This window comes from Eublepharis macularius, chromosome 2, assembly GCF_028583425.1.
Source record: "Eublepharis macularius isolate TG4126 chromosome 2, MPM_Emac_v1.0, whole genome shotgun sequence".
NCBI classification, from domain to species: Eukaryota; Metazoa; Chordata; class Lepidosauria; order Squamata; family Eublepharidae; genus Eublepharis; species Eublepharis macularius.
Window position 1 is genome coordinate 5,643,315 of NC_072791.1, and position 13,466 is coordinate 5,656,780.

A 13,466-nucleotide genomic window follows, 5' to 3' on the forward strand; every position below is an offset into this window, starting at 1 on the left:
AGGCAGTGACATCATTTCTTCATTAAAACAGCACTGTTTTGAAATTAAGGGGCTTAAAGTAAGTTTGCACTGAATTACATTGTAAGCCCTCTAGCCTTTTGAGATCAACCTTTTGTTTATGGATAGGCTGTAGCTCTATAACAGAATGTATCTTTGCATGTAGAAAGTCCCCAGTTCATTCATTTCTCTCCAGTTAGAAGATGGCAGGCTAGCAGTACACGGTATTGGGTTAGACTGGCAATATAAGGATGCTGCACATGTCCGTATTTCATAGGACTGTGTAGTCCAGGATAGCCCAGGTGAGCCTGATCTCGTCAGCTCTCACAGGCTAAGCAGGGTCAGCCTTGGTTAGTAATTGGATGGGAGACCTCCAACGAAGACCAAAGTTGCAGAGGCAGGCAATGGCAAACCAGCTCTGTTAGTCCCTTGCCATGAAAACCCCACCAGGGGTCGCCATGAGTCTGCTATGACTTGAGGGCACTCTCTACCAAGTACATAGAAACACTGCATATACAAGTAATAGCACTGGAGGTAATCTAAGCTTGTGTCAGTTACCCGATCTTGTGGCTGTGAATTCCATATGTAAATGGTGCCCCCCCCCAAAAACTCTGCACTGAAACTTGGGTGAAATAAATGTCCACTTTCCCCCCCCCCACTCCATGAGGAGGGCAAGAAGGGTTACATCAGTGCTTAGTTCTTGTGGCCCCTTCCTACATGACCACGGTAATGCCAATCACCACTTGGGGTCAGGTAGTAATTTTCCCCTGGCCAGTTTGGCTAGAGATCCTGATGGTGTTTTGTCATCTTCTGGGCATGGAGTAAGGGTCACTGGAGGTGTGTGGTGGGGAGGTAGTTGTGAATTTCCTGTATTGTGCAGGGGGTTGGACTAGATGACCCTGGAGGTACCTTCCAACCCTATGATTCTATAATTCTAGAAGATGTCACTTCTAAATTCCTTAGGATTTTTGAACTTTGTGGTAAATAGTCATGTTAAATATGAGTGGATTTCCTTTGAGACATTGGATTTGACCCTTTGCTGATTTTTGCTTTCCCAAAGCAAATTCTAGAACTAGGATGATGGGGCATCCAAACCGATTGTTGGGCTGTTCGAATCTCAGAAAATGGATTCTAATTTTCGGCTGTCAAGGTCTGTAGCTCCTAGGAGGGGGTTTCTCCTTGCAGTAATCTTACACTTGTTCTTCCATTGTGGATACACATTCACTGCTAGGGAGACAGCATACACTTGAATATAGGACTACACAGAAAGTAAGTCACTTGAGCATCCCCGTGTTATTATTCTCAGTCCTCGTTTATTATTCTTTGCTGTGCGTGCTTATTCTCTGGCCTCCTCTGCCCTCAGATCTCCGATGCGCTCATCCGGAGAGTCCATCTGACGGAGGATCAGTGGGGGAAGGGGACACTCTCCCCAAGGATGACAACAGACTTTGACCTGAATTTGGACAGCGCCCCCTTGCTGCAGTCTATCCACCAGCTCGACTTCATGCAGATGAAAGGTACAAAGGCTTCGCAGGGCCCCTCTGCCTCTAAAGCCTAGGGCGGCTCCGCTCACAACACTGGCCAAAAAAAATTCAAATAAAAATACGTTAAAGGCATAACATAGCAGTAAGATAAAAAATATCATTGGAAAAGTGCCTTTTGTTGGGAGGGGCCGTGGCTCAGTGGAAGGGCTTCTGCTGTGCATGGAGAAAGCCCCCATTCAACCCCCAGCATCTCCAGTTAAGAGTTACCAGGCAGTAGGTGTCATGGAAGGCCTCTGCCTAAGACCCTGGAGAGCTGCTGTGTTACCTGAAATGGGCCTCCTTGCGAGTAGGGGGAATTAGCGGCAAGGGGGAAGGCAAGAGGGGTTACGGCTGGATAACTCCGCCAGTATTTACGGGGTCCTTTCCCCAAGGTAGCAGATGAGACTTGGCGCTTAAATAAAGTAGTATTTTTATTTGAAGGGGGAAAACCAACATACAAGAGGCAATTAAAAATGGTTGGTACACACACGCACACAGAGTCCTAGGAAGCTAGCCAGAAACTGAAATAGAGTGAGGGAGGGGGAAGTTTATTTACCTATCCAGAGGAGTAGAGTAGTCCACGGAGGAAGAGAGCTTCAAACGTCCCACGTTCTCGGCCAGGGAAGAGGGCTCCGAGAGAGACGCTGAGGGCCCTATCAGGGTGAGTGTGTACAATTTGAATGGGGCAAAGCTCTGGTTTTTTATAGGGCAAAACGTGTCCCGAGGCTGGGGAGCCCCCTCAGCCGCTGGAACAAAGATCGTAAAAGTCATCTCCTGGGACTGACAAAGGTTTAAGTACCTTTGATTGATGCTGCCGGGATGTGATAAAAGAAATGCATATTTTCTCCTGGTGCGTCACAAAGAAGCAGTTTGCTAATGAATGTTCCCAGAGCTAAGTTGATGAATTTGGACCTTGATTACATGTTCCCAGAGAAAATTTAGAAACTTATCAGTGCAGATTAACGACTCTCGATTTTGGGGTGGGGATTTAATCACAGAAGGAGGATGTAGTAATGTGTCAAGTGGGGTGACTCGACAAGACCCTTTCTTATCACGGCTCATGCTCGCAGCTGGTGGGGCCATAAACCAAATCACCTCAATCCTCTGCATTTCACATGAACATTTCTTTCATGACTTAATCTCCTGGGCTGGACTCAGCAACTCTGGCTGGAATTCTCCTGCTGCAGATTGGGCTGCATTAATCCAGGGGCCTTGTGATTTTTATATCACAGGCATCTATCAAACAGCTATTAAATATGGTGGCGGCTGGGGCTGACTGCTTACAGCTGCCAGTCAGGGAAACAATATTAATGGATGTATTTGTGGATAGAGATGGGCACGAACAGAAAAAAAAGGAACATGTTGTTCGTTGCCATCCACGAACAGGGACTCATGAACAACCACAAACATGGCCCTGTTCACAAACATGTTCGTGGTTGGCTGTTCATGGGGGCCAGCAGGCTCTCCTCCAGCCATCATCCAAGTCAAGATCCCTACCGCACCACTGCCAGAAACCTTACCTGAGCAGGCAGCAGGAAAGGTACCAATAATAAATAATAGGTTGGCCCCAGAGCCTGGCAGCAGCCCTGGAACTTGAAGGGGTAGATCCCTATCCCACCACACACAAAGAAAATTCAAGCTGCAATGCACTCTATCAAAATGCCAACAGCAACTGCCTCTCCCTCTGCACAGTCTGCAAAACCAGAGCCTCCCTTGTAACAAATTTGGAGCTCCACACTTGAAAGGAAGACCTGCCTATCAAGCTAAATTGGGCTTAGATTGGGGTTCCAGGGGAACAGCAGTTCAGACAGAAGTTCAGACAATCCCTGCCTAGGTTGCCAAGGGAATTGATTGCAGGTGCCAGACTGCTTGGCTTGATGAACAGCAACGAAAAGCAACGAACGAGGCTTGCAGCGACCACCTGTTCGTTTAGAATGGGGCCTAGAGGTGGGCACAATAAAAAAAAAATTAACGATCAAGCTGATCGTGGATCGGTGTTGGCGACGATCCCAAATTAATGATCCACACCAATCATCTCCCGTTTCCGATCCGTGGATCGTGGATCATGGAGGCCAAAGTGGGGTGCGCTGCTATTCCCAGCTATATGGGAAGGTGGGTGGTGGTGGCAGCCGCCAGGCACGGCGGGCATGGGGAGACAGCGACAAGCTGCCTCCCCTCAGGGGCCGGGGGGTCTGGCCGCTCGCCAGCAGCACCCCCCATGTGACCGCCCACCAGGCCAAAAAGGAGCGTGCTGGTATTCCTGGCGCACGCTGGAAGGTGGATGGTGGTGGCGGCAGAACACCCCCTTCCCCCTCTCTCCCTTGGGTGTCTTCTCCCAGCTGGTGACTGCTTTGCTGCTCCATGGTTGGAAGGAAGCCCTGCTGATCAAGGAAAGCTGGGTTTCCATTCGGGTTTCCAGGGCTATAGGAGGGCAGACACAGCTCAGGCATTCCCCTGGCTCCGTTGCCAGGGGAATAGATTGCTGGCACTTGAGTGTCTGGATCCCCAATCCGAGTCCGATCGCCCTGATCCGGGCCCCTCCCGATCTCTGGATTGTTGGCCGTGGACGATCACGATCCGCTGGGTCACGATCGCGCAATCACCATTTTCATGGGGGGTTTTCTATCGTAACGCGGATCGTGCCCATCTCTAATGGGGCCTCATGAACAGCTTGTTTGTGAACAGCAGATTGGGCTGTTCGTGGCTTTTTTTGGTTCATATTGCTGTTCGTGCCCATCTTTATTTGTGGACAGATTGTCTGATTTATTCATTTATCTGTCCAATATTTATGGACAGATTGTCTGATTCAGCGTAAGGCAGCATCACCTGTGTTAGAAACCCATTTTAAAAGCTGGGCTTTACCTGTTATCTCAGAAAGACCATTGAAGCTGCATTCTCACACACCAAATGGAACAGAGATACGTGCAAAACCGTCACGCCTGTATTGCTTGCACGCGTTTCAGGTGGAGAAGTCCCTTCTAAAGATTAGGTTTGGCGAAGCCAACTGCTTTCTTGGTTCCAACTGCTTGCAAGCTAAGCTGACCATTCCATAGGGCAACAACAGACATGAGTTGACCAACACTATAGGCTGGTCATAAACTGAATGCTGCTGTGCGTGGGGTCTCCAATCCCAGGGAAAAACAACAACAACAACAACAATATTCGATTTATATGCCACTCTTCAGGACAACTTAATGCCCACTCAGAGTGGTTTACGAAGTGTGGCATTATTATCCTCATGACAATCACCCTGTGAGGTGGGTGGGGCTGAGAGAGCTCTGAGAGAGCTGTGACTGTGAGCTGTGAACGCTCAAGTGTACAGAGACGTAATGTTAGCCGGGAAGAGTAGTTTAATAAGACTGACCTCTCTACAGAGCCAGCAAAGATCATGCCTCAGAGGGTTTCTAATTTCCTCTTCACCTGACAGAGCCTTAGGGGAGGTGAAGAGGAAATTAACAAACCCTCTGAGGAGCGATCTTTGCTGGCTCTGTAGAGAAGTGAAATTGACAGAGCCTTTGACTCTCTGTCTTTTTAAACTGCTCTTCCCAGCTAACATTGCATCTCCCTACACTTGAACATTCTTGTGTAAAATGTCTCATGTACAGAGACTCAGAGACACAAAATTATACTAGGTTCAATAAATGATTGCTCTAACATACACTCAAAGATTCTAGAGCAAATGTCCCCATCGTACAACACAACCAACGTTAGCAGTCCTCTACATCATTAATAGAGCGATTACATGGACCACAGAAATTCCCAACAAAGTAATGGTGATTTGGCTAACTACCCTAAGAAGGAATGGCAGCCAGTCCCTTGCACAGGAGAAGCTGAAGGGCTTCATTCAGGGACATTGCTAACAGGGAGGGAGGAGTTGCCAACTCCAGGATGGGAAATTCCTGGAGATTTGGGGCAGAGCCTGGGAAGGCGGAGTTTACAGAAGAGAGGGCGGTCTGGAGGGATGTGATGTCATAGAATCCCCCTTTCAAAGCAGTCATTTTCTCCAGGAGAACTGATCTCTGTAGTCTGGAGATCAGCTGTAATTCCTGGAAGATGGTAATTCCTGGAGATCAGCTCCACCTGGAAGATGGCAACCCTACCTCCAGTGCCTCCGCTTCACCCTTCGGCTACACCCGCTTGCTGTCGCATTGCATTCCGTTAAGTTGAGAAAGGCCCGCCGTTACTTTCCCAGCAGATTTGGACCAAGCGAATCCTTGCAGAGGCTAAAGATTTCCATTGTGGCTGGCGGTAGAAGTCAGGGTTACACTAATTTTTGTTTAGCTTCCTCCCCAGTGCCGGCTACCCCGATTCTGCAACTGGAGGAATGCTGCACCAACAACAACAGCGCCACCTTGTCCTGGAAGCAGCCTCCGCTCTCCGCAGTGCAGGCGGAAGGGTACATCCTTGAACTGGACGACGGGAACGGTGGCCAGTTTAGGGTGGGTATTGCAGAGGCGCGATGCATGCATGAGTAGGGTTGGAGCCGTGTTGGCCCAGACAGCCGTGGACTCGGTATCCCTTTATGATGTAAGATGACCTCTGTAAAGGAGCTTGGCTCCACTGTCCATGTTTCTTTACACAAGCATCAGCAGTACCCCGGTTGTGTCCTTCTCCCCTAGATAAAAGTAGGGATTTCACGCAATAATTCAACATGAACTGCACACAGGGAATGTTTTTCATTAGGTTGTACCTGAAGTAATGCTGATTGACATTTTGGAGTCAGAAAGAGTCTTCCTCCAGGGCAGACTGGCTGAGGATCCTGGAAGCGGGTTTTTTTTTTTTTTGCGCTTCCTCTGGACATAGAGTAGGGGTCATTGGGGGAGTGGGTGGGAGGTGGCTGTGATTTCCTGCATTCTGCAGAAGGTTGGACTAGATGACTCTTGGGGTCCCTTCCAGCTCTTTATCTCTAAACGAGATGCCTCGGCACGTGTTCGTCAAGTGTAGGGAGATGCAATGTTCGCTGGGAAGCGTAATTTAAAAGACAGAGCTGGTGGAGATCGCTCCTCATAGGGTTTGTTAATTTCATCTTCACCTCCGGTCAGTTTCACCTCTGGAATCTAAAACTGTGTGAGATTAGAACCAGAGGGCAGCGAGGAATGGAAATGGGCTGGAGCAGCCTTCCAGACCAGGTGGTGACAGCCATGAAGCATGCCCTCCTTCCTGACAGACCCCTTTCCCCACCATGCCCTCCAGGCTTGGACCTGGAGAGGTTATACTAGGCTGAAGTTTCTTTTCTGGCATTTCACAGCCCTTTCACACAGCTCCAGTGTATAGCAAAGCCATTGCCCTGCTGCCGACTCTGCCTTTTTAAACTACCCTTCCCGGCTAACATTGCATCTCCCGACACATGTTCTTCACACGTCAGATGTCTCGTGTAGAGAGACCCTATGTTTCCAAGCAGTGTGAAATAATTTATACCTCTAAGTTAATCGATGGAGAAGTTTGGCCATTCAGTGAAGGGGCGTGCTTGGCTGAGTTGAACTTTGGCCTGGCTCATACCCTGCGCTCTCAACCATTAAGCTGCACTGGGTCTCACACAGCTTTCTCACCAGCTTTTGAGCAGAGCTAGGCCCCGCCCCTGGATGTTCGAGGCCAATCAATCCCAGATTTGCCTGTCTGATTCAGGAGCTATCTTTGAGGGTGGCCTGCCTTTCAGGGGCTGAGTACCTGGAGAAGATACCCAGCACAATCCAGTTAGAGGGTTCTCAGGGAGCTTGGCTGGAAAAGATGTCTGTTTGAGCCAATAACGGTCAGGATGAAGCCCTCAGTCTATAATGCCTCCACTTCCAAGCATTTCCATCGTCAGATTTAGAACATGCTCTGATAGCATTCAGTTACATCTTTCCCTGTATTAGAGGTATATGAATTAACATGAAGAGACTTTGGTAAGTCAGATCAAAGTTTTTATGGATTTCCCCAAACTTTGTTTGATGTAGGTCGAGGCTCCCGAGAAGCTCACAAATGGGATTCTCTTCGTCGTCTTGCCTGTCTCATGCAGGTGTTTGTGTGGATGGATATTGTTGTTATTGCTCAGTCCGTTTGGACATCACACAAAACCAGGGTGCATTTAAACCGTGGTTAGTTTGGGAGGCCGGGATTCAGCTCACAGACGACTGCTCAAATTATCTCCACTTGCTTCACAGACGTCTCTGTAGCTGGGGAAGGTGTGAAGAGGGAACCAGTAGTGACTAAGGCTACCTTCATTCATCCTGCGAAACCATGAGTGATTCTGCATACGTTGGATAATGCACTTCCAATCCTCTTTATAGATCATTTGGAACTGATTTTTTTGTGCGTGGAACAAAAAATCCACCTCAAACAATTGATAAAGTGCATTGAAAGTGCATTATCCAACGTGTGCGGAATCGGTTCATAATTCAGACTTACTGTGGTTGAGCAACCAACTTCAAACTACAGCTTCAAATCCTAGCTAACCATAGTTGGTGGACTGGCCCCATTTCAGACAGTCCCGCTAACCCCGGTTAGCTAAGCCAGGGCTTTATGTCATGTCTCAGCTGAGCCAGTGCATTTTGCATTTGATATGTTTGTTATACGAATGTTTCTCGGGACAGTTTTGCTTTGCTGGGTCGGTAGAAAGCCGTTTCCTCTGTTTGGCATCTAGGAAGTGTATGTTGGGAAGGAGACCATGTGCACCGTGGACGGGCTTCACTTCAACAGCACCTACAGTGCTCGGGTGAAGGCCTTCAACAAGACAGGGGTCAGCCCGTACAGCAAGACACTGGTCCTGCAGACCTCTGAGGGTAAGCCACGGCTGCAAGGCCCTTCTTCCCTGGGCAGTGAAGTGTTCCCGTGCACCCACATGCCACGGTCCCCTCCACTGGGGACGTGCATCATCCAGTGTTGCCCCTTTTCTGTACTCCCTTGCTGACCCATGACCAAACAAATAAAAGAGTAGAAGTGTGACGCTGAAGACATCCTCTTTGTCCTTTAAATATCTTACCCAAGAGGCCGTAATTTCTGAAGGAAAGAACTGCTTCCTCGAGATCCAAGGACGGTCCCCCTGCCCTTGAAAAGCATTTTGCAGAAAACCTGCCCCCATTTTGTCACCTGCCGCCTGCCCTTCCTCCATCCCTGGGCTCTGCTTTCTCTCTCTCTCTCCCTACATCTTGATTTTTGAGATCTGAGACTCTCCCAGATACTGGAAGGATACCCTCTGGAAATATTCTCAATATGAGTTTTTGACTGTGTGATGGTCCTATGCAGCTCATATATGTGCGTGGCCTAGATATGAGATATGAGAGCCCCGTGGCGCAGAGTGGTAAGCGGCAGTACTGCAGCCCAAGCTCTGCTCACGACCTGAGTTTGATCCTGGCAGAAGCTGGGTTCAGGTACCCGGCTCAAGGTTGACTCAGCCTTCCGAGGTTGGTAAAATGAGTACCCAGTTTCCTGGGGGTAAAGTGTAGATGACTGGGGAAGGCAATGGCAAACTACCCTGTAATAAAAAGTCTGCCATGAAAATGTTGTGATGCGACATCCCCCCAAGGGTTAGTAATGACTCGGTGCTTACACAGGGGACTACCGATAGATAGATAGATAGATAGATAGATAGATAGATAGATAGATAGATAGATAGATAGATAGATAGATAGATAGATAGATAGATAGATTTGTTTTTTTTTAAACGCATACACTGGCTGATTCCGCACACGTTGGATAATGCACTTTCAATGCACTTTATCAATCATTTGAGGTGGATTTTTTGTTCCGCACACAAAAAAATCCATTCCAAATGATCTATAAAGTGGAATGGAAGTGCATTATCCAACATGTGCAGAATCACTCATACAAAAGTATAACCATTTTTACAGCACTGAAGCAATGCCATTTTCTCATAGCTCCGTAGGACCAATTTATTGATTATTGTGGTTGAATTGCGTTTCCCTGGGTTTGATGACACTGATGTGAGAATTTGTCATGCATTCTTCCTGCACCTGGTGCAGGTGGAGATGTGGTTCAGTGGTAGACTGCAGGCGTTGCATGCAGAAGGTCCCAAGTTCAATCCCTACCATCCCCAGATAAGACATCTCAAGTGCTGCAGAACTTTCTCTAACCTACTGCAGTGAGAGGGACTAGTTATCACAGCTGGTCAGACTAAGGGTACTGAAGGAGAGCTTCCTGGGACTGCAGGACTGGATCCAGTGGAGTCCAGAACCCTTTCTGTCCTCATGGAGGATCTGGTGGCCGCCATTCAACACCCAGTTTCAAGGAATAACAAAGGGCAGCGCACTGAATGGCCTGGCATAGTGGTGTTTGTCTTTTCCAGCAGAGATCTCGGTGGGCTGACTCCTCACTCACAAAGAGCCAAGCTACAAGTGATGAATGACACTTGCCTGGCAAGTGAACAGACTCACGTGTGTTCCTCCCTGTTCACTTGCCATTCACTTGCTCTCCGCTTGATCAAGTGGAGCGCAAGTGAATGGCCAGTGAACAGGGAGGAATACACGAGAGTCTGTTCACTTGCCAGGCAAGTGTCATTCGTCACTTGTAGCTTGGCTCAAAGCCTTCTTTACTCAGTACTTCAGCTCTTGGTAACTTGTCCTCCTGATCAGAGAATCTGACGGAGTTGGCAGCCTGAGCTCACGGGGTTTCTGGAAGCAGCAGTCCCGGCAGGATGGGAGCTGGCGGAGCGCTGGAAGAGATCTTAAACCCAGAATCTACGAAACAGGCTGACATGAGGCCATGCAGATGGGTGCAAATTCAGTCCTAAGCCAAGGAGCTGTGGAGTGAGCTGAGATGCAGGCGGACAGCAGGCCGATGTTGTGGGCATGTGGATGGATTTGTGTGAGAGCCGCAAGAGCCAGGCCCAAAAGTTCTGTGGCTCCTTTCCTGAACAACATGGACGATAGTCAATGTGGGAATAATGGGCTTATTTGTAAAGCGCTATCCGTGCACCTGGCAACTTACTGAGCCTCATAAGCAAAACTGATCACTCACTAGGAGCTCCCTGCCTTCAAGGGGCCTACACTCTCAAGGAAGCCCCACATAAGAGCTAGAAATGGACTCTGACAGCCTGTCCCACAGGTAGGCTTACCAGGTCCCCTTATCCTCCCGGCAGGAGAGAGGGGACCGAACGCTTACCTTCCCAGTGCTCGCGGACTCTCCTTGTGGTGTGCACGGCCCTGCGCTGGCACAATGACATCACTTCCAGGAAGTGATGTCATCAATCAAGGCTGGGGAATGCACATGTGCTTCATTGGGGCTGGATTTGCGCCCCAAATGGGCCTGATGCAGCACATTTGGCGCTCAAATCAGCCCGCTGCAAAGTGCAAGAGCACGTTCAGGACAGCGTGATGACATCAGTGACGTTGTGCTGGCCCCAGAAGCATGCCCAGAGGCCCACTCCCTGCCTTTCCACCCACCGACCAGATAAGGGTGGTGGTGGGGCAATAGGTAGGAGTGGAGCATTCCCCTGTCCCCCACCGGGGAATAGGATCTTTACCCACAAGAGGAGCTGAACATGGAGGCCGAAGCAGCGATGGCGTCTGGGAGAAAAAGGACTCCAAGTAGGGGAGGCAGATGACTGGAAGTTCAGAGGGACAGAGACACGTGGGAATGGTGTTGCGCAATGCCGTGATTTCATTTCTCGCTGAAAAACCACCTTCTGTAGGAATCCCTCCAATTCTGCTATCGTGCAAAGGATCTCTGCCTCTCGCTCTCTTTCTCTCTCCCCCTCCAACCCATGAAATCAGAACGCAGGTGAAACTCTTGCTGATCGAGCGAGAGAAGAAAATCCTGCAGCCAACATGGAGATGGGTTTGGGCCCAAGAGCCTATTGCTGTTGTGTTGCCAAGGTGTGAAGCGCCACCTCCTGGATCACAAATGCACTGTGCCCATTTGCCGCGTGCGTGGCGGCTGTGTTACAGGCACAGAGTGGGTACTGACTGTAATTAATTAGGAAGGGGACGCAGCAGTCCTTGAGTGACATCCTGCAACGCAGATGGTATGACCCCACACCCGTCGGCATATAACAAGGAATTGTGATGTACCTCTTAAATCAGGCTGTGAAGGAATATCTTGTTATTTCACTACAAATAGAGGACAGAAATGTGTTTTCTTTTTAAAAATCTTGGGTCAGCCTTGGTCACATCCTTATCACCACTAGTACAGGGAATGCTGGTACTCAGGGGTCATTTCGTAGAAAAAGAGCTGGAGGAACTCATTAGCATAACTCATTAGCATATGCCACACCCCTTGCCATCACTGGAAGTGTGTCGTTAGCATAACTGATTCGCATATGCCACACCCCCTGACATCACCTATCCTGGCTGTTTTGGACCCAATCCTGGCCATTCAGGGTCGAAATTGGGCCCAAAAGGGACTGAAAATGGTCGAAAAGGGGCCCCAAATGGTCAGGATCAGGCCGCTGCTGAGCAGGAGAGTGATCCACCACCCGTCAGAGGCCCGATTTGGGCCCAAAATGGCCGAGAGTCAGGTGGGCGGAGCCACCTGTTGTGACCTCTTTGGGGAACTGCCAGAACTGCGTTCCTGCGCGTTCCCCCTCAAAATGAGCCCTGCTGGTACTTATACGCAACAGTGTAAGTACCAGCATTCCCTGTACTAGTGGTGATAAAGATCATTTACAGTCATGGTGCAATAGCTGGAATGCTCTTGCACGATGTACTTGGTGTGGGTCTATGGTTCTGTGGTAGAGCATCAGTTTTGCATGGCAAAAGGCCCAGATTCAATCCCTGGCAAATAGGGAGCCATGTGGAAGACGTCGACCAGCTGAGACCCTGGAGAGCAGCTGCCAGACAAACCGAGGGTCTGACTTAATGGAAGGTGTATTGTGTGGGAAAACCTAGGTTAAGTTTAATATGCCGCTGATCTTGTAGCACTCCTGTCTATTCCCAGAGTTCCTTCTGGCCCCCAGAAAAATCAGGAATAGCTGCATGATTTGGTGGTGGTGGGGGGGAGCTGGTGAGGGGAAGGGGGTGAAACTGCTTCTTCTGTGTCTCACGGAAGTGAAAGGGGGAGGTGATTTCGCCCCCTTCCTGCTCCTCCCTGCATCATCTCAAAAGCTCACTGTGCAGCGGGTTGGACTAGATGACCGAGGAGGTCCCTTTCAACCCTATGTTTCTATGTTCTCAACTCACACAGCTATTCCTTTGCACAGATCCCACAGACCCCAGGATATTTGCTTGTCTGCTTATTTATATCCTCCATGTCTCCTCAAATTGGCTTACGATATAGAAAACAAAATACAACAGAAACAAACTGGAAGCAGGCTGGGGGGAAGCTTTTGCGGGGAGAATCAGCTCGGCAAGATGAGGTTCTGTGGCTGCTAACTGGCTAGCACCTCCCCAACCCCTCCAGGGCTGCAGGAACGGAAAGGAAAGCTGGGAAATTCTGTGCACAGATGGTAAGCAAGAGGCCATGCTGGTATTCAAGTTGGACAGTGTTACGACGTTGTTCTTCCCCTGCAAAATGTTACCGATTTCGAATTCTGTGTCGCACCTCTTTGATGAAATAGGGTTTGAGAAGAACCACCGTAACACATGAGAAAAATCACTGCGGGATTTATTGAGGGTGTATGGGGATTGAGACCAGAGCCGTTTCCACACACCCTTAAAGGGACAGCCGTCCACTCACCGAACGCTGGCGACTTTCCCCCAGGAATCCAGGCGTCTCCGTTTGCAAAACAGTTGCAAGCTGTTTAGCTTCCATTTTTTTTGGCACCTTTTCTGGGAACACACTTTCTGCGGTCACAGAAGAGGCGCCGAAAAAATGGAAGCCTAACAGCCCACAAATGTTTTGCAAACGGAGACGACGCCAGCGTTCCGTGAGCGGGCTGTCCCTTTAAGGGCACGTGGCAACGGCCCAGGTTACGGTCTCCTTCTGCTTGTGTTGCACTTTTAAGCCTATATAGACAGTGGCTAGCAGTAGGAGAGCAAGATTGGAGTCCAGTAGCACCTTAAAGGTCAACAT

At 49.2% G+C, this 13,466-nt stretch overlaps 1 protein-coding gene across 1 annotated transcript in view; it reads left to right on the forward strand.

Moving 5' to 3' along the window:
- Window positions 1-13,466, forward strand: part of TRIM9 (tripartite motif containing 9) — a 100,628-nt gene that overhangs the window by 68,020 nt on the left and 19,142 nt on the right. The window contains exons 5-7 of the mRNA XM_054971922.1: window positions 1,361-1,514; window positions 5,802-5,959; window positions 8,143-8,281. Coding sequence (XP_054827897.1) covers window positions 1,361-1,514; window positions 5,802-5,959; window positions 8,143-8,281 — 451 coding nt within the window. The remainder of the gene's footprint in view (window positions 1-1,360; window positions 1,515-5,801; window positions 5,960-8,142; window positions 8,282-13,466) is intronic.